The following is a 21,340-nucleotide window of genomic DNA, read 5'->3' on the forward strand; positions in this document are numbered from 1 at the left end:
GTGAGCGCAGAAGAGCGGGCACTGGGAGGAAAGAAGCCCAGGTCAAGAACGTTGTGAAATGTCAAGACTGGGCTTCTTTCTCTAAGGGGGTCAGCTGGAGGTGGAAATAGTCCCAGTGTGGGGCCTGCTGGGCCAGGTGTTTGTTTGACTTGAACCACTCAGAAGTGACAGCTTTGTTTTCAGTTCTGCTTCCCAGAGTATATCTGGGCACAGAGGGTGTGTGTGGTCATTGCAGAGATGCACAGCTGGTGGCTGCATCTGCACAACTGAGACATTCTGGATCTTGTTGACACTCAGCCAGAGGAAGACGCCTGGGTAAGCAGTGGGGAGGGACCCTGCCCACCTCCCAGTCCTCAGGATGAATGTTTGAGAAAGGATGATGTCACTAGTTGACAGAAGGGAACTGAAAGCTCAGAGAGGTGAGGCCATGGCCGAGGCAGCAGGTGAAGCAGAGGCAGAGCCTGGATGTGGAGGCAGGTGTGTCTGAGGGCTTCCTCCCAGCCGAGGGCCCCTGAACAGAGCAGAGGGAAGGCGGTACCCATCCCGGTGGGCTCAGCTCAGCACGTGGACCCCTGAGACGTGAGCGGTGAGCCCAGGAGGAAGGGGGGTGTTGGGGGTGCTCAGTACTTTGGGAAACTGGAGGAAGCAGAGCGGGTGGAGGAGGACAGGGGAGTCAGAGCCTCCCCTCCAATGGCCTGGCCTCCTTGAAGCTGCCCTGGGAGCTAGGGTGGGGCTGATGTGGGAAAGGGGAGTTTTTTCAGTTACAAGGAATCAGGGTTTGTGAAAAACCCTGCCTCTGAGTGCCAGGCTCAGTGCCAGGCCCTGGGGGAGACCTTGGCCTGGAGACGGACAGGACACCATGTGGGGAGTCAAAGGGCGCTGGCTTTCTGTGTTCCCCGGGCCCTCTGCTCAGGATGTGGGTGATGGGAGGTCCTGTGTGGGGAAGATGGCCCTGCTGGAAGAAGTGAGAAGGGCTCACTGCACAAGGTCCACATATAATCCCTCTGTTGGCAATATTAAGATAAAAAGCCAAACTCTACAGACATCAGAATAACAGGAGGGGCATGAGCTTAAATCTATGTTTTTTACTGGCAGAGCCAACCCTAGAAACTTAGTGTTATTAAAACCACGTTCCCACCCCTCCCTCGTACCCATGTCCAACGGCCTGGTCTTGGCCTCCTCTCTGCCCACAGAGAGCTGTGTGACCCTGGGCAAGCTACCTCCTGGGGAATTGGTTGTTCTACTCTCTTACTAAGGTTTTAAAAGCTGATTTCCATTTTCCCTGTGGGTGCAGATGTTTTTTCTGACCTGATTTATGGGATCCGTGGCAATTTTAATTTCCAAGAGTCCAGCAGGTCAGAATTTCCTTTATATCTTGTGGAAAGTGTGTATTTAGAAAGGTTTCCTCAAATCAATGTTACTGTTAATGCTTCCTTCAGCCCCTTCAGTTTTTTCTCTCTGGTTTACATTGGATCCTTTTGAATGATTGACTGATTACAACCTTTAGTTTCTTTTCCGCCTTTTTCTCTTCCCCTTTCTCCCCCTTCTACTCTCCCTCCCTCTCTAACTTTCACAGGGGAACTGGGGTTGTGCTGTGTCATCGAGAAGCTGGTTGTTTCATGTCCCCAGAAGGGGTCCCACCCCTCATATTTTGGCCAGGCTGTGCCCAGGAGGGTGGAGGGTGCCCAGAGACCCTGGACAGGAGGAGCAGCAGAGAACAGACAGGGCCCCTCGTGATGTGGGTAGGGTTCTCAGACCTGGGGAAACTGAGCAATAAGAGAACGATGACCAGGAAAGTGTGACCTTCAAGAGGAGCTGGAGAGGAACTGGGAGAAGGTGGCAGAGGGAGGCTTGGAGCTGGGCCTCCAGGGACAAGTAACCCATCACATAGTGAGGCCAGTGGGGAAACACGTTTCATGGGGAGGGGCAGCCTGTGCCAAGTGAGGAGTCAGAGTCCTGCAGCAGGCCCTGTGGAGACAGACAGTGTGAGGAAGACAGGAGCTGGGGCAGTCGGGAGGGTCTGGGTGCTGGGCTAGGGACTTTCTTAGTGCCCCTTTCCCTTCCCAGGGAGCATGGCTGCAGGCACATGAGGGAGATGGTTGGGGAGAATCTGTCTGCCCATGAGGAGGGGAGGGATGCATGACTGGCCATGCAGCTGGGCAGGGACAGGCTTCTCTGGGATCCTCCCCTCTCCCACCAACAGCCTTTCTAGAAAGGGACCATTCAGAGGCTGACAGAGGAGGATGCCCTGGACAGGAATCCAGCAGAGGAAGCACTGCCCACATCCACACCCATGTGATGCCCGAGACAAGGGTCATGACCAGGCCAAGAATGGGAGGGAAGGACAGAAGATGAGTCAAGTGTTCAACGCGTTTACAATTGTTTGTCATCATCCAGGAGCCGGCCCTTCTGCCTGAGCCCTCCTCTTTTTTCTGACTTGACTCTGTTCTCATGTTTCAAGATTTCAATAGGCTGACCTGTCTCCTGGGGTCCTGCAGCTTCTGGGCAGAGAAGGAGGCAGGGGGCCAGCCAGCTCTCCTCTCCTATTTACTTGGAGGAGGGCCTGCCTTTGTGAATTCTCTCCCATCCACATGACAATACCGCCAGCCTTCGCCACCAGGCACACCCCCTAAGACAAGCTGATGGTTACTCTTCCTGAGGGAGAGCTGTGGGCATCGCAGAGGAGGGTGTAGAAGGAAAGATTCTAGGAGTGGAGCTTAGGTAAGGGGATTTGGGGGGAGCTCTAAGGAAATGGGGTTGCTCTAGATTGGGTGCTGCAGAGAATGGGGGCAGCACTACCATGGGGTCTCAGTAACTCCATCAGTGGAGAGGGGAGACCAGAGCGAGGATAAAGCTGTAATGGGTAAAGAAGGAGCAGTCGTGCTTTTCAGCCAAGGGAGGGGGCGAGGTGTGGGTGAGGGCGCAGTGACGGGTGTTTGCTGTCTCCTCACTCCTGCTCTCAGGGTGACCCTGTGTGAGACTGGAGTTCTGTGAGAGCCTTTACATCCAACAGGAGAAGAGCATCGCCCTGTTGTAATACCAGGCCAGCCTCGGGATGTCAGGGGTTCTTTCTTTCTCAATCCTTTATGAACATTCGTGTAAATAAACAGAGAGGAATACACCCATAGATGTCAAGACTCCTCTTATTATTAAATTCAATTAACACAGAATATTTCCATCACATTCACTCTTCTTTGCACCATAGAGACAAAAGAAAGGCACCCGCTCAGGTGTGTCCAGCCCTTCGCAGCCTCATGGATGCAGCCCTCCCAGCTCCTCTGTCCATGGGTTTCCCAGCAAGAGTCCTGGAGTGGGCAACCATTTCTTTCTCCAGGGGATCCTCCCTGCCCAGGGATCCCATATCTCTTTCGCCTTGCATCCCCTGCATAACCACTAGCATTCTTTTTAAACTTTATGTCTCTCGTTTTGGCCATACATTTCTAAAGTTCTCTCATTTGAATTTTATTATGAACTCATGACCTTTCACAGACTCAACCTGTCTCAATGAAATGTATTCATAGCAATCATTATCTTTTATTATTATTACTATATGTGAATGTCCCCTTATGACCACTACTCTGACCATCTTCAAGACCATCCTGTCTTTGCAGGAGGGGAGATGCTGTTCTCTGGGATTCACCTCCCCGGCAAGGGGTCTTCCTTCCTTTGAGGGGACGGAAGCCCATGGGTGCACACGTGGGTGGGCAAGATGCTGCTGGACAATATCTGTTTACAGTCCACTCATGCTTTTCAGCCAAGCATGTTCACTCTCGTTACTCTGGTTTAGCTCTATTTTCATGCCTACTTTTCTAGAGAACTAAGTTTCATCAACACAAACATGTCTCTTACACTGACAATTGTCACAGCAGGTTGGCATTTAATTGTCCAATGTGACAATTGTCACATTTCTTGTTGGCATTTAATTCAACTGCCTCCGTGATCTTTAAGGGGGTGGCACTAGAAACCACCCCATTCTTGTGGGTTATTGTGTGCTATAAATTGACTTCTGTTGTCTTACAGTTAAAACAATCCAGTCCTAAGAGCATATGGTTAAAACAGATCAATTTATACAGAGGGTTCTGCTCATTCCTTCCCAAGGAAAAGCTTCTTCTTTAGATAGTTAATCAGTCTCTTTAAATGATATTACTACATTGGGAGGTAGAATAGTGTGAGAATGTGTATGCAAGAGACAGGAACCTGGATTTGGATTCTGGCTCTAGCACTAGCTGTGTGGCTTGAGTATATTCCTTAACCTCTCTGAGCTTCAGTTTCCTTTCTTATAGGATCATTGTGAGAACTAAAAGGAAGTGAATTCATCCCAAGCAATTGGGAAGGTGCCTGGTGCAAAGTGGGAAGTCATCAACCACAATCGCTAATAAGTAGTAGGTATTGCATTTTGCTTTTTCTTGACTTAAATTTGATAGGATTTATTTACTTCTTATTAGGAAAAATGAGGATTTCAGTTATTTTTCTACTTTCTATTGTACCTGTCCGCTTCTTCTCCTTATATCATTATCCCACTAATTGTATATCCTCTGTTAAGAAGCTTTGTACTTGTAAGCACTTTATTTACATCCTTGTTTTTTTATACTCTCGACTGGACCTACTATTTCTTGATTCCCAGCTTTATAAACTGAGATATTAATCCTCCTCCTCCCTTCAGTGCTTTGCCTCCCAAGTTTTAGAAGTGTATTTCGATTTTTAAATTAACAAGTACATTTACTTCACATATTTAAATACTGTTTCATTTTAAAAGATAAAGATTGTATTATAATGACTATAAATGAAAGAAAACTAAGATTTTTGAATCACTATATTATACATCTGTGAGTTATATCATAGTATATATATTCATATTACTTCAGTTTTAAAACAGTCTCCAAAGGACTTGGACATAGATATATTTACTTTAGATTAAAAAAAATAAAACAAAACAGTTTACATTTTTTGTGATATTTTAATACATTTTTTATGCGCTAACTTGTACCATATAGCTGCCGATGCTTCTCAGCAGGTCCGTTCAGTTCAGCCTCTCAGTCTTGTCCGACTCTTTGTGACCACATGAACTGGAGCACAGAAGGAATCCCTGTCCATCACCAACTCCCAGAGCCTACCCAAACTCATGTCCATTGAGTCGGTGATGTCATCTAACCATCTCATCCTCTGTCATCCCCTTCTCCTGCACTTTAGTTTTTCCTGATGTTTCTAACGGTCTTCATCTTCACCCCTTGCACTGTTTCTCTTCAACATTTCCTCCATTTCTTTCCAACTGTGCATCATGTGATACCGAGTGCTCTGTCCCCACAGACTTTGGACTTCTTACCCCATTCTGGACTGGTTTCTCTCTAGGTCTGCTGTGCACCCCGCTGGGATCCTTGGATTCCTTTCCCACTGGGTTGATGTTCCTGATTCCTGGATCCCACGTCTATCTCCCTCATGGGTATCCTTTACCTTCCTCCATAGTTAAACAAACATGTAATTTATGTTTTTTCCTGCATCTCATTGTCAAGTAACCTTCTAAAAGTCTGGTGAAGAGTGAAGGCTGCTGTGACTATGGGATGGGATGTGGGGTTGGTCAGCTTGTCCCCTGCTCTCCCCTCGGCCTTCCTCTCGTCTTGCTCCCTCTCTGGGGCTCTGCCCAGAAGACCATTCTTCTCTCCTGTGAACATGCTCCCTGTTTCTCTCCCTCTACTGCACTCCTCTTTATTCATCTGTCACTTCTCCATCCAGTGAGTCTTCAAATATTTGTTAAAGACTCTGGTCTCCTATTGCTCCCATGCTTGTTTTTATTAGCAGCAGAGGGAGGAGAGGCAGGCTATGGGTTCTTGACCCAGTGAGTGGGGTGGAAGTGTACCAAGGGCAAGACTTCTGATCTTAGGTAAGTCAGGTAACATCTATGTGTCAGCTTCCTTATTTGTGAATGAGGATACAATGGTACACATCTCCAAAGCTAATGGAATAAATTATGAGGTACCATTGGTAAAGTTTCAGAGCCGATACCAATGCAGAGCAACAATCACAAACACAAGTTGCTCTTATCAGTGAAAGTGAAAGTTGCTCAGTCATGTCCGACTCTTTGTGATCTCTTGGATTACACAGTCCATGGAACTCTCCAGTCCAGAATACTGGAGTGGGTATCTGTTCCCTTATAGAAGGGATCTTCCCAACCCATGGATCGAACCCACGTCTCCTGAATTGCAGGTGGATTCTTTACCCACTGAGCCACAAGGAAAGCCCAGGTGAAGTTGTTTCCACTTGATGTTGAACCAGAGACCTTTTGAGTGTTAGGTGAAGATGGTAACCACTACACTACAGAAACCACACACTCTTATCAGTATATGGTACTGAGAGGGTAACAGGCAAGAAGGCCAGGGGTCTCCAAATGGAGGAAAGAGGCTGTAAGTGCCAGACATTTTTATCTCTCTTAAGCGGCAGGAAGAAACAAACCAGCGATCTGTTTTTCCTTCTCTATACAAATTTAAAAGGAGGTTTCTCTTAACATTCTGTGTTGCCATGACACCTGGTCTCACCTAAAGCTAACTACTCTCAAACTTTGAGTTAACCAATACATGCCTTTTTCGTATGGAAATGTTGTCTTAAGCTATGTTAATGAACCCCAGACTCTATCTTCAAGTTGGTTCCGCCAAACGGCCTAACTTACTTACTCAGGTATTGTTCCCCTAATCTATGTAAACGGAACTATTTGTTGGTATTCTGCCCTTCTACAAGATTCAAGTCAATCGTTTTATGGCCTGGAATGAATTATCTGATGCCATTCTAAATTTTATGACATTCCTTTCATTTCATTAACAGACTGTGAGTGACTATATAACATACAGCTAAAGACTAGGAGGGGGGTACTCTTTTGCCCCCTTCTGATGTCTATGTCAGAAGCTTTCTCTATACTTTAATAAAACTTTATTACACAAAAGCTCTGAGCGATCCAGCCTCGTCTCTGGCCCCGGATTGAATTCGTCTCCTCCGGAGGCCAAGAATCCCGCGTCTTATCGTTCAGCAACAACCTTTCAGTACCATACCAATATATACCTTTGCCATCATTTCAGTCAAGTCTCAGGAGGAGTGGTTGACAGATGCTCTTTTGCTTTCTCAAAAATAGTAGCTAAACATCAACACTTGCTTTCCTTTCTCATCTCCCACAGCAAGTTAATCACATGCAGAACCAAAATAAATTATTTAATGATAAAGATATGATCTTTTATTTAAAGAAAGACCACTGAGAATGGGTATATCTGAAAGGATGGACACCCTCATATATTATAAGTATGAACATAAATTGATACAGTTTCTTTGCATAGCATTGTGGCTCTAGGTATGGAAATTTTTTAGGTGTTGATGCCTTCGGATCTTAATTCTACTTCTAGATATAGCTTAAGGATACAATCTCAGATGTAGGTGAAGTTTTATACAAGGTGAATATACTTTGCAGTATTATTCACATAAAGGATTAGAAACTACATCAAGTCCAATAATCAGGAAGGGAAATCAAGGAGGACAGAACACCTGCAGGGGTTCTCTGCCACTCAGAGCAGGGAGACAGGAATTGGGGCAGGGCTGGTGGGACTCCAGGCCCTTGTGGGAAAAAAGGCTCTTGCAGAAGCAAGGAGGACCTGGGCTGTGGGAGCTGTGTCACCAGGAACTTTGGCAAGGAGAGACTTGAGCACAGGGAGCTCATCATTTTGCAATGAAAACAGTCATTTACCAATTAACACATATCCACAAATACATATTTTTGTTTATTTTAGGGAGTAGACCATAGTCATCCAAAATGTGTGATTTGCATCAGAAAGACTCGGGTTCCAGTCCAGACTCTGGCACCAGCGCGAAAACTTGGACTGAGCTAACTTTAAGTGAGTTTCAGGAGCCTGCATGTCAATGACATTGGATCAATATTACTATTAATAATAGTTAATACCAATTGGAAACCACAGGTGTCCCAACCTCACTTCATTTCCAGAGTATCACCTCCTATCTGTTCTAGTCTCTGGTTTGATTGTTCCTATAACGTCACAGATGGCTGTCTCCTGTCTGATTACCTTCTTCTTGGCCCCAACAGGAGAGCAGGATTCTGACTTGGCTTGGAAGGAGCTGTAGGAGGTGAGTGACTTTGCTGAACTAACAACCAGCAGAGCCCAGGAGACAGAGAACAACACTGGGCTAAGTCCGTGGAGGACCTGGTGGCCGTCCAAGGGGAACCCGCTGAGAACTTGGCCCTCGCTGTTCCCTGCAGCCACTGCGCCCTCACAGTGGAGCTCACAGTCTATTTCTCTTCTCCAGGGTTGAGGTCATACCTCCCTCCAGCCTGACACAGACAAGGAGCTGAAGGGAGGTCTCTGAGAGCCCCTGACACCACCATGAGCTCAGAAAACTTCGGAAACTGCTCAGGTAGTCAGCTGCCTCTTCTCTGGAAGGTTCCTACTTGTGATCCAGAATTGAGGGTGGTGTTTCCAGGCTGAGTTAAACTACAGAGGAATCAAGAACCATGAAGAGGATGGATAAGCATTCTTGAGCTTCAAAGAGAGACCAGGAGATTCCCCTCATCTTGGAGTCTGCCCACAGACTCCTTCCCAGCCCTCTGCTCAGGATCCATGACCAAAGTGCTGACTTCCTGCCTCTCCCACCACCCAGCAAGTGACTCAGAACAGAGGCAGGGAGAGCACACGCGGAGCATGGAAAGCAGATGGGAGTCCCCAAGGCCAGGCAGGCCTGGGAGAGGAGGTCCTCCAGCATCACTGGAGCTTCTCCTGCTCTCTCCCTTGACCCTCGCTCGCCTCCTGCTGCTCCCAGACCCTGGGCCATCACCACAGAAGCTGTTTCCTCCGGGTCTTGCCCAGCCACCTGCCCAGCCACTCTGCAAGGGTCAGTGGACTCTGCACTGAACCTCATTCTGGCCTTTGCCGCCTCCCACCTAGAGAGGAGGAGTGATGAGGATCATATTGGCTCCACCCCTCCTCCACATGGTTGATCCCCTCCCCTGCCCATCCTAGAGTCTGTGGTCAGAAGCAGGAATGTTCTCACTTGGTAGTTTTACTCAATGGCGTGTGATCCTAAAGTCTTTTCTAAAGCTAGGTAACATGAGTTTGTAATGTTCTCTTAAGTTTTGTGTGTACAACGTTATATTTCTACTTCTATATACACTACTGCATGCTCACCACCAAAAATGAGTTGCAAAGAATCCCCATTGTGTCCTATAGAGTAGAATGAACAAACCACAGGAGTTTTAAATGTAAGGAGGATTCAAAGTCATGTCCAAGAAATGTCTGACACTTGACCTTAGATTCAACCTCAGAGCTTTCGGCTCTGTGGCCTTGGGCTGTCCCTCCTCCTGCCTGAGTTTCACTTTCCTCTTCTGTGAGATAACAATAGTGCCTCTTTGTGTGGATTTACCAAGAAACACATTTTATATCACGTCCCAGCCCACACACATATATATATAGCCTGGCCACCAATATCTTAGCTGCAATTCAATAACCTCCAGATCTCTGAAATCACACAGGGATTTTGATAACTCATTGAGGAGTAATCTTACCCTGCTGTGATCTGAGGCTATTTACAGTCATTACATTCTTTACCACATTTAAGGTGAGTATTCAATTGTTTCACTGCCCAAAAATGAAAGCATTCATTTATAGGCTGCTGCCAGTCTATTCTGGAAGTGGTAACTAACAGATCACACTTGCTCTTTCTTCTCTTTGTGTGTGTGTTTTCAGTTGCTCAGTCATGTCCAACTATTTGCAACCTCATGGGCTGCAGCCTGGCAGCCTCCTCTATCCATGGGATTCTCCAAACAAGAATATTGGAGTGGCTTGCCATGCCCTCCTTCAAGGGATCTTCCTGATTCAGGGATCAAACCCACATCTATCACATCTCCCGCATTGGTGGGCAAGTTCTTTACCATTAGAACTCCCTGGGAATCCCACCTTGACCTCTATTTACCTGGGAATCCCACGTAGGACCTCATTCCACCTAACCTCCTTACAAGCCCTATCTTCAAAAACGTCACCTGGAGGTTAACATTCAACACAAATTGGGGGTGGGGGGACAGTCCATCTATAACCCTAGGTGACCTCACCAAGAGCACCCCAGGCAACTGCTGCTCAGCAAGATAAATTTTAACTACTTTATACTCAATAACATTTATATTCCACCACAAATTCTTCTAATCTTATTCCCTTTTCTTTCATCTAGATATTGAGATCTTTTTTGAGGAGGTTGTTGAATGTCTCTGGGACATACTGAGCAGAAAGGAACTGCTCCTCCTGCTGAATGAATTCCTGGAGAGAATTAAGACTGAGGCCGGTTTGTCCAGGTAACCTGCCCAGGTGCACCAGGATGGTCACCCATGTCCCCGGCACCAGGCTAGCTTCCTCCTGGCAGGCACACCTCCTCCAGGCAGGACCCTATGGTTGGGGTCAAGGGTGTTCCTTCTCAAGATCCCATCAGGAATGTTTCCTCCATGTCATTTGCTGACAGTGCATCATCTGAGGTTGAGAAGAATTGAAACCTGCAAGGAAGGTGCAGGTTATGTGACCTTGGACAAGTTACTGAACTACTCTCTGCTTTAGTTTCTTCATCTTTTCATTTTTATTGTGAGGACACTGAGATCATGCATGTAAAGTGCTTCCTGTAATGACTGACACAGATTAAATACTCAGTTAATACAAACATTTAAAAAACTTGTTGTGAAGAGACAGGGCTCAAGGGTCTTCTTTCTGGTGATGAGAACCAAGCAGAATGTCCTTTGGGACAAGTTAGAAAATCCTGACACCACCATTTGTGTCCTGGCTTCTGCCTACAGTCTTTCTATTCCCCATGTTAGGAACTGTACCAACCCTGCTGGATCCTGCTGGCCCATAAGGCAGAGAGACTAGAGAGGAACTGGAGGAGCTGGTGGGATCCTGGATCTAGCCCTGCCCAGCTCCTGGGCCTGTGGGCTTAAGACTTTGAATCTCAGATCTGTCCTGTGTCCAATGGGAAGAGCAATTCAGTCTGATGGATTATGGTGATGGCCTCAGAGTGAACTGCAGGGTCAGAGGTGGGGAACCAAGAGCAATCATCTTGTCCAAAGGACCAGGGAGGCCTGCACCAGGGTCAGACCCAGGGGTCAGGGTGAAGCAGAGGGTCCAGGTTGGAGGAGTAGTAGGCAGTGTTGGGCAACAAGGCCAGGACTAGAGTGAGGAGAGTGGGCCTTAAGGACACAGCACTGAAGGGGCTGTGACCCTAGCAGAGGTCCCCTGAGTGGGCCGGGGTGGGGGAGCATTTCTTCCCTCCCTGATGGGATCCCCTCATGCTGGGCTAGAGGGCCCTGGGTGACTTTGTCTGTACACCTTGCCTTGGACCTGGCTTCTCCCTCCATCTGGGACCCTCTCCTAGTCTACGTGGAGTCCCCCTGTCAGTGGGAAGGCCCTGTGACTCAGTGAGCCCTCCAGGGTCACAATGAGTGGCTCCAATTGTGTGTCATTTGAGGCATTCTGAGGAGCCTCATGTATCCCCACCCAAGAGGAAAACGCTTCCTCCACCAGCTGTGCAAGTTCCGGTCTCTTCAGGCTCAGACGTTCAGATGGGTGTTTCCTCAAGTCTCTTGAATCTTTAGAGATTCCCCAAAGTTGCACACAGCCTGGGGTGCAGGCAGGTGAAGCTATCGCCAGGTAAATTGTGAGTTATGTTGGTGACCCCTGAGTGGTTGAGGGTGCTGGGTGACGGGTCAGGAGTCAGTGAGGTGAGCTGGAGAGTCCAAGGGAAACCAGGGCTCATAGCACATCTCCTGCTTTCCTGTCAACTGGGGCAGTGGGTGGTCTCTATGACCTTCTGCTGAGAAGGTCAAGGGCACAATGCTTAGAAGACAGCAGATGGCAGGTCAAATGATTATAAGGTGCTTCTAGCTCTGACTTTCGGGGTTTAAAAAATTCTAAGTCATAGAGACAGCCAGTCTGCAAAGAGTAAGGGCACAGTGCCCAGGACTGCCCTTACTTTGACTTCAGTCACAAATTTAGGGGATCCCCAAAACAACTCTCAGTTTCAAGAATTCCCGATAGAATAGACAGGACTCACTGAGGGCTTCATGATCCCAGCTACAGTTTACTACAGGGAAGGAGAAAAGTTCCCACAAGCCACAGGGCAGAGTCTGGGCAGGTTTCACAGTCGAAGCTTCCATTGTCCTCAGGACACGTACTGACCTGGATTTGGTGTGTGACAAGATATGCACAGAGTATTGCCCATCAGGGACACTCACCTTGCTTAAAAGCCAGATTACCCTGACCTGTCATCTCCAGCCCCTCCTGGAGGTCAGACTCGTGCCCTAGCATCCAGCTCTCCCAGATGGCAGAACTGACACCAAGAGACCCAGAGACCTACGATCACTCGTCACCTTGTCAGACTGACCAGTGGCCAAGGGCCTGGGCAGGCAAGGACACTCCTATCAGCCGGAATTCTAGGGGCTTAGGGGTCACTTTGCAGGAGCCAAGGGCAAAGAGCAGGGAGACTTCTCACTACACACCAAGGCCCTTGAATGAAGGTTTTCTCAACCAGTCCTACTTGTCTTTGTTTATCTGTGGAGTTCCTACTGCAAAAACTCTTTCAAAATGAAGGTGTTGACCCACCTGTGAGACGTCTTTACCACATACCTTTTCTCTGGCTGAGCCATATGACCTGTGGGATCCTCATTCCCCAACCAGGTATCGAGTCAAGCCCGGTAGTGGGAGTGCAGAGTTGTAACCTCTGGACCACCTGGGATTTCTCTCAAATATCTCTCTTAAGTTGCCAGTATCCTAAGGTGACTTTTGTTTACCTATTCCAAGTTTAGTTATGTCAAGATGGAGCATCTATAAAGTATGAAATGTGTTTAAGGTAGGAAGAGAAAAGTTTACACTTATAAAATTTTTCTTTAATTGATTGATAGTAACATATCTGTATTTATGCAGAATAGATATTACGGAGCCAAGTTTACAGACAAGCAAACTGCATTTTTAATCCCTTGACCTTCATTGTTGCAGGGAAGAGGCAGAGGAACTACACAAATACCTGGACGAATTAAAAAGAGCTTTGGTTGAGGAGGACCAAGAAAGAGTCCCCAAAGAGCAGCTGGACAGGAGGAGGTTTCTGATTAAGTTTCCTCGGGTGAAACGGCAGCTGGAGGAGTTCATAGGCAAGTTCCACGAGCGCGCAGACAAGGTTGACAAGGTGCATAAGGGATGTACCATCTCCAACGTGGTGGGCTACAGCACCGGTGCTGTGTCTAGTATTCTGACCATTGTTGGCCTGGCTCTCGCACCCGTGACAGCGGGGGCCAGTGTGGTGCTCTTGGCCACTGGGATAGGGTTTGGAGCAGCAGCGGCTGTGACCCAAGTGTCCACCACTATCATCGAACATGTGAAGAAGTCATCAGCAGAAACCGAAGCCAGTCACATGATGTCAAGTGTCGTCAAGAAATGGAAGGTTCTCCTAGAGGTACTCAAGAGCAACCTCCACATTGTTGACAGAACAGAGAAAGTCACAGAAGCTGTGCAATGCGTTGAAATGAACATCCATGCCATGGAGACAGGCAAAGCCAACCCTGGCTCTGCAACCAATGCAAACATCTACATGAGCCCTGGGAGGATCTCAGGCCCAGCCATTCAGCAGATAGAGGCAGGTTTCAAAGCCACAGCTTTAACAATTACCAAAGGAGTCCGGATCGCGGGTTTGGCCACTGCAGGGGTCTTCCTTCTGGTGGATTTTGGCTTCCTGGTGAAGGAGTCAAAGCACTTGCACGATGGTGCCAAGACAGTAGCAGCTGAAAGCCTGAGGCAGCGGGCATGGGAGTTGGAGAGGAAGTTGGAGGAGCTCACCCAGATCTATGAGAATCTGCAGGAGGACCTGATTTAGCCACCCTCAGAGCAGTGCAGGGTCCAGGGACACGTGAGGAGCTAGACTGCAGAGGTACCTTGTTAGAGGGAAAGAGAGGGAGACCACATTAATGAAGCTGGGTGTTAGGAATTTGGCATTTCTGTGGCTGAGCAAAGCAGTGCATGGATGGATGTAGGTGATGGATGAGGAGAGAGAAGGAAGGGGCCTGGAGCCTGCATTAAGGGAGGAGGGGGCACGAGAGAATGAGAGGCGGGGAGAAACCACTTTTTTTTCATACTAAGAACATTTTATTTTGTGTTGGAGTATAGCCGATTAACAGTGTTGTGATAGTTTCAGGTGAAATGCAAAGCGACTCAGGCATACACACACATGCATCCATTTTCCCCCAAACTCCACTCCCGCCAGAAACCACTTCCTTTGGACTAAAGATGACCCTGGAGGCAGAATAAAGGGAGAGGCAGGTGAACTAGCAATGAGAGGCCAGGTATAGGAACAGGTTGACAATGGGAGAAAGTCAGAGAGTTAGGATTGTTGGGATCCAGAAGGAGCAGGGGCTCCTCTATCGCCCTCCAGAGGCTGTGATGTCCCAGCAAGAAGAGTCTTCCCCTGCTGGTGGTCTCTAGACCTCTCCTCCAACATCAACTCACCTGTGGCCCTAGCTGATGTATCTTACTAAGGCAGTGACTTCTTTTGTTTGTTTGCTTTAATGAAAGATAATTGATTTACAATATTCTGTTAATTTCAGGTATACAGCAAAGTGATTCAATCATACAGGTATCTATGTATTTATCTGGGCTTCCCAGGTGGTAAAGAATGTGTCTGCTAAGAAGTCTACTCATACCTTGATCATTGAAAAGGAAGTGGACCCCTCTCCTTTATCTCTTCCCTTGTCTGTAAGCTCCAGGCCCTGGCCATGCAATTGTTTTCATCCTCTCCTAGTCCAGTTAGTGAACCACGTCTCCACATAACCATGGCCTCCGCTCTGCTGGCTTTTTTTGTTCCTTGCCTTGGGAGTATGTGCAAGGCCAGTGCATGGATGTGAAAACCTGTCACTTGCCAGGTCACAAATAGGAGTCATCACTACCCTTACTGTCCAAAACCCTGAGCTGTATTCTGGCCTCACTCTAATATCTTCCCGTCCTAGAGCTGATGGCCAAGCAGCAACCTGCAGGTGTGGGTGCCACAGGTACCTCTGGGAGGAGCACAGGGGGATGGTCAAGCCAGCTTGGACCACCATCTAGAAGGAAGAAGCCTAAGGATGAGAGGGAGGTTGTAGTTTAAGTTCTTGCCTTCCAGGCACATGAGGACCAATGTGGGAGAGAGCAAAGCACTTCTCAGATGAGGGTTGTTAACAAAATTGGCACAAATGATCATATTCAAGTTGAATAAAGCTTTTAATAAAACAGTCTTGTTCTTTATCAAAAAAAAAAAAAGAATGTGTCTGCGAAGCAAGAGACACAGGTTTGATTCCTGGCTAGGGAAGATTCCCTGGAGGAGGAAATAACACCCCACTCCAACATTCTTGTCTGGGAAATCCCATAGACAGTGGAGCGTGGCATGCTACAGTCCATGGGGTTGCAGAGAGTCAGACACGACAGAACATCTCAGCATGTGTATATCTATATTCTTTTTTATCCATTTCTATTATAGTTTATTACAAGATATTGAATACTGTTCCTATGCTACTACAGTAGCAGGCCCTTGTTTATCTGGTGTGTATCTGATAATCCCATCTCCTAATTTATCTATCCCCCCCAAACTTTGGTAAAATGTTCATTTTCTATGTGTATGAGTCTGTTTCTATTCTGTAAATATGCTCATTTGTATTATTTTCTGGATTCTACATATAAGTTAATATCACATATTTGCCTTTGTCTGACTTACTTCACTCAGTATAGTAATCTCTAGATCCATACATATTGTTGCAGATAATATTTCCTTCCTCTTTATGGCTGAGTAGTATTCCATGGTATGTATACATGTACCACATTTGCTTTATTCATTAATCTGTCAACAGACATTTAGGTTAATATAATGTCTTGGCTGTTAGGAATAGTACTGCTATGAACATCAGGGTACATGTATCTTTTCAAATTAGAGCTTTAATATTTTCTAGATATATGCCCAGAAGCGGGATTGCTAAATCATATGGTAGCTCTATTTTTAGTTGGTTAAGAAAACTCCGTGTAGTCTTCTATGGCGGCTGTATCAATTTACATTCCCGCCATCAGTGGAGGAGGGTTCCCTTTTCTCCACAGCCACAGAGCATTGTAGATGTAAATGATGGCCCCTCTGATGCTGTAGGGGGGATAACTTACTGTAGTGTGACTTGCGTTTCTCTAATGATTAGTGATGTTGAGTATGTTTTCATGTCCCTGTGGCCATCTGTGTGTCTGCATGGAGCATTGTCCGTGTGGATCCTCAGGCAGTGACTCTGATGACAAGGATGGTGCTGGCGCTGGTGACAGCACTGGTGCTGACAGCACCGTGGGGGGAATAGGTGACACGTCGCCAGGTGCTCTTGGGTCCAGAGTGACTGAGAGACCGCTGACGTTTCCATGAAAATCCAAATGTGGAGTAGGAACAGAGGTTGATTAAAAGAAAGAAAGAAAGAAAGAAGGATGAAACAAGGAGGCAGAAACAGGCCAAGGAACTTTGCAGTGTGTGAGGAGATAAAACAGCCTGGGGCCAACAGACACGACTCTCTGATCCTCGCTTTCTTCTTCAGCTGGGGGTGAGGCTGGAGAAGGTATTTCAGGTTGCTCTGCTTCTCTCCACCTTGTGTTGTCTAGAATCTGGTTCAGTAAATATGAGCTGATTCACTGAGGCTTCCTTGCGTTAACTGATGGGTTCACCTGGGCTCTGGATGCCTGACCTCCTTCCCCGTGAGCCTGTCTCCAAGGTTCTCAGGGAGCGCGTCCTACATGGCTCCTCCTGCATGCCCACTGGCCTCACATCCAATCATTTCCCTCAGACCCTGGAGCCCCGCAGGCCCTGTGAGATCCCCAGGGGAGCCTGTGTCATCTGAATTCAGCTGAGCATGGGAATACTCCTCCTCCAGACCCGGGGAACAGGGTGGACACCCAAGGGTGACTGAGAGCAGAGGGTTTGTGTGCAGCTGTGAGAGAAGGTCAGCCATAAACAGAGGGGCAGAGAGAGACAGAACACAGCTCACCCAGGCTGCCTTCACGTGTCACCAGGACTCCTGCAGGAGCTTCCAGAACAGTCTTCCTGTGTTTACCTTGGGGCACTGTCCTGCCCCACCCGTCTATGTCCGGCACAGCCTAGAATGACCCATAAGAATATCGACCTTAGCGGCAACTGCTTTCACCTCCCCACGGTTATCTGTGACTCTGTGCACAGATGCCGAAGTCTAATTGCAGACCAAAGCAGCGTGCAGGAGCCTGGGGTCCCCTGAGGTCAGAGCTGGGGGCCAGGCTCCCTCGATCCCCAGGAGCAGGACTGAGGGCCTGGGGGTGGGAGCAGGGATGTAGGGAAAGTCCTTCCAAGGCCATGTTCCGACTGGTCACCCATCTGGGATTGCACCTGCCTGGACCTTCTGAGGAGCCTTCATGGGATGCCTCAGGCTCCTCCTCTCCAGGGAGGAGAGGGGGGCATCTGCGTGTTCCTCTCACCCCCCGGGCCTGTTTCGTGGGGCACCGACTCTCTGTGTTTCCATGTGGAGCATGTGAGCACCTAACAGGCTCCCACACCTGGAGCCCAGGGCAGGAAGCCAGAGACCTGGGACCTGGAAAAGATCCCAGGACGTCTCCTACATCCCTCCCCACATGATGCAGAGCCTTCTCCACACTTTTGTCCAAACCTCCCTTGAAGACTTTCCTCAGCGCCTCTGACTCTGATTCCCTCTCAGCCAGTGTTTCCCTGAGACTTCAACTGGCCCTTCCATTCCTTCCTGAAGATGTGAGAGAAAAAAAAGCAAAGTGAAGTCACTCAGTCATGTCTGATTCTTTGCGACCCTATGGACTGTAGCCTGCTGGCCTCTCCCATCCATGGGATTTTCCAGTCAAGAATACTGGAGTGGGTTGCCAGTTCCTTCTCCAGGGGATCTGGAGAAGGATCGACTCAGGGACCGAACCATCAGCAGTCATGGCCATCGCCTGCCTGACCTTCAGAAATAGGAGTTCATTCCTTCATCAGTTCTTCATCAGTTCCTGGAGAATGCCCATCCTGCACAGACTTCTGGGCAGGGATTCAGGCGCTGGGTACAGAACCATTCGGTGTCCACCCCCATGTCTCCCTGAACCCTTAGAGCTGGACCCCACTTAGCTCAGTGTGTGGTTGATGCAATTCCACGGTGACCCCTGGGTCAGGTGAGAGCCCTGTGATTCTGAGCAAGAGACTGAGTCTGACTAAGTGACACAGAAGAGGTGCTGGGGGAACAGGGCAGGTCAGAGAAAGGAAAGAAACCCACAAACTGGTGCAGGTCAGGAAGGACAGGAAGCGGGACAGGTCCCCCTGCAGGAGCTCACGGTCTGTCCCCGGAGGCCCCTGCAAGCAGGGGGCTTAGGTCCCGGCACCAGGAATCCCAGTGTCAAATTCTCAGAACACAGAATAGCTGGGGTCCGGGGACTATATTTTTGGACCAGTAGGTCAGGCTGAGGATGAGGAAGATGAATGGGTAACAGTGACCCTGAACCCTGGGGGTAAAGTCTCAGGTCAAGAGGCTCCAGATTGAGTGCTTCCTAGATGCACATGTGCCCTCTTCTCAGACCAACAGAAATGACTCTCCTCACCCTGTTCTGGGTCCAAGCTTCCCACACACGACAGCAAGGGCACCGCTCACTTCCCCAGCTGGGGAGAAACATGCATCACCTCCACCTGCTGCATCTTGCAGTGATGTCAGGGCTGAAGGGCCCCAGGGCAATGACAGTGCCTCTCCTGCTCTGTTGAGCCCCTTTCTCAGTGTTCTGCATGTATGTTACATATGTACAGGCAACAGGGAGGTGCAATGGGCCCTGACCTCCAGGAACATTGCTCCCCTGACACCAGTCTTCACTGGGATCTCACTCCCTGTTCCTCTTTCCTGCAGGGAAGTTCACCCTGTGGAACCTAGGCTGGGCCATCGCTGTGTCAGCACCGTCACCTGGGTCCTCATCGGATCCTCACTGCTCCTCTGAGAGCAGGTGGTATCACCCCCATGGAGAACAGGAGGAAGCTGGACCCAGGGTCCAGGAATGTGGCCCTGACCCCTGCCTGGGAAGGACAGTCCTGGATGGGGCCTCTGTGTGCTTCCAGCGTCTTTCCTGCATCCAGGTTGAGCTGACTGCTCGGGAGGACACAGGGTGTCCTGTCCCAGGAGGAAGTGAAGCAAGCATGTGGTGTGTCTGTAGCACAAATGTCCTGGGTCCGGGGCAGTGTACCTGCCTTCTTGGAGCCCAGGTCACTCGGCTGTCTGTCGCCACCTGCTGTCCTGTCCCACGTGGGGAGAGACGGGCAGGGGTTGTGCTGCATGCACGTGCCGACCACCCAGGACCTGAGTCCCTCCCAGCAGAGCCTCTGCTGGTGGTTTCTAGTTTCTCTGCAGGCCCCGGCACTGGGTGGTTGTAAGCTGCTGCTCCCATGTCTCAAAGGTACCTTACAATTCACAGAGCCGCCTTCACACCAGCTGCACACAACCTCCTGTTGATTGGTTCCTGGGGCTTAAACCTAACTGAGCAGTGTTGTGCTAAGTCTGCAGAGGACAGTATTTACACTAAAGCTGCTTCTTTTCAGCAAGTTGCATCGCTTGCACAGAATATCTACCAAGAGTTTACACACAAGAGTGATGAGCTGGCCTGGGCCCCATCTCCCTGTCAATGACAATCAGTGATAAGAGACTTGTTCTGTCACAGCCCTGCTTCCAAACCACATGTAGTCCTAGCCAGCTCTCCTGCCTGTGGCTGCACCCTGATCAGCCTCTGCTGCTTAGCTCCTCTGTCTGCTAAGGCTGCTAAACCCACTCTTGACTATACATTACCCATTAACCACAAAAAATAAAAAAAGCTTTTTCTCTATTTACCTAAGGTAAAGCTGCCCGAATCCCGATGTCCACTGCGACTTTGGTAGAAGTGTACATGGGCAGAGACACCCAGATGTGAGAATCCTTCAGGGCTGAGGTTCTGTGTTTGTCTGCAAGTCTAACTCATGACTTCCCCTTTGCTGACCCCAACTTGTCCCCTTCCCAACCCTTCTCCACTAGACCCCCAGCTCCTGCTTCCCCTGTATCTGGAACAGCCTGCTTACAGGGCAGCAGGACTGACCCTGGCTCAGGCTCCTCGCCCAGCCTTGGCCTTGCTCCAGAGCCCAGTGGTGGGTGCTGGTGTGGGGAGTGGCGTGTGGTATGGGATAAGCATCCAGCTCTCCTCTTATAGATCAAAGACCTGGAGAGCAGCCTTTACCCCTTGGCCAGAGCAACTCAGGAAGGCAGGTGGGTGTCAAGTGGGAAAGGGGGAGAGAGGGAGGGGCTGGGAAGAAGTGCATGCAGTGGGAGAGTGATTTGCCAAGGGCCTCACAGTCTGTTGGTGGCAGGTCTTCCTTCACAGATCCCGGGTAGGATGTGCTGAGCCAAGAAGGCCCTGGCATGTCAGTGCTGAACTTGTTTCTCTAAAGGGTCAACAGGGAGGGGGCAAGAGCCCAGGGTGGGGTCCGGTGGGTGGTCAGGCCTGAGTGACTCAGACAGGAGGGCTTTCACTTACCCTTTTCCTTTCTGTTGTATATCTGGACCCAGAGGGTGTGTGTGGTTTATTGAAGAGATGCACAGCTGGTGGCTGCATCTGCACAGCTGAGAACAACTGGATCTTGTTCACACTCAGGCAGAGGAAGACTCCTGGGTAAGCAGGGGGTTAAGACTCTGCCTAAGTCCCCATCCTCAGGATGAATGTCTGAGAAAATGATGGTTGTCACTAACTGACAGAGGAAGGAAATGGAAGCTCAGAGAGGTGAGGTCATGGCCGAGGCAGCAGGTGAAGCAGGGGCAGAGCCTGGATGTGGGGGCAGGTGTGTCTGAGGGCTTCCTCCCAAAACCTGGGCCCCTGAACAGAGCAGAGGGAGGCGGCACCTGCTCAGGTGGGCTCAACTCAGGATGTGGACTCCTGAGACGTGACTGGAGACCTGAGAAGGAAGGGGATTTGGGCGGGGCTCCAGTCCTTTGGCCTACAACACACAGAAGAACTATACAAAAAAGGTCTTAATGACCCAGATGACCACAACGGTGTGGTCACTCACCTAGAGCCAGACATCTTGGAGTGTGAAGTCAAGTGGGCCTTCACACTTCAAGTGTGAAGTCAAGGAAGCATCACTAGAAACAAAGCTAGTGGAGGTGATGGAATTCCAGCTGAGCTATTTCAAATCCTTAAAGATGATGCTGTCAAAGTGCTGCACTCAATATGCCAGCAAATTTGGAAAGTTCACCAGTGGCCACAGGACTGGAAAAGGTCAGTTTTCATTCCAATCAGAAAGAAAGGCAATTTCAAAGAAT

The 21,340-nt window shown here is 48.9% G+C and overlaps 2 protein-coding genes across 11 annotated transcripts in view; one reads left to right on the top strand and one right to left on the bottom strand.

Annotated features, from left to right (window-relative positions):
* Positions 1–21,340, bottom strand: part of LOC122680076 (apolipoprotein L3-like) — a 214,078-nt gene that overhangs the window by 103,224 nt on the left and 89,514 nt on the right. The gene's annotated exons all lie outside the window — the stretch shown is intronic.
* On the top strand, positions 232–15,380 carry LOC122680074 (apolipoprotein L3-like). 10 transcript variants are annotated; one of them, XM_043880952.1, is made up of 8 exons: positions 336–586; positions 4,284–4,382; positions 5,350–5,440; positions 7,764–7,868; positions 8,075–8,115; positions 8,296–8,877; positions 10,207–10,327; positions 13,011–15,380. In XM_043880952.1, exons 6-8 carry the CDS (start codon positions 8,607–8,609, stop codon positions 13,879–13,881), a joined length of 1,263 nt encoding a protein of 420 aa, XP_043736887.1. In that variant the 5' UTR covers positions 336–586; positions 4,284–4,382; positions 5,350–5,440; positions 7,764–7,868; positions 8,075–8,115; positions 8,296–8,606; the 3' UTR covers positions 13,882–15,380. The 10 variants fall into 10 exon arrangements, with proteins under 10 accessions (XP_043736889.1, XP_043736893.1, XP_043736887.1 ...); XM_043880954.1 differs by lacking the exons at positions 336–586; positions 5,350–5,440 and adding an exon at positions 232–315; XM_043880951.1 differs by lacking the exon at positions 5,350–5,440 and having other exon boundaries at positions 4,284–4,386.

Source organism: Cervus elaphus, chromosome 22, assembly GCF_910594005.1.
Source record: "Cervus elaphus chromosome 22, mCerEla1.1, whole genome shotgun sequence".
NCBI lineage: Eukaryota > Metazoa > Chordata > Mammalia > Artiodactyla > Cervidae > Cervus > Cervus elaphus.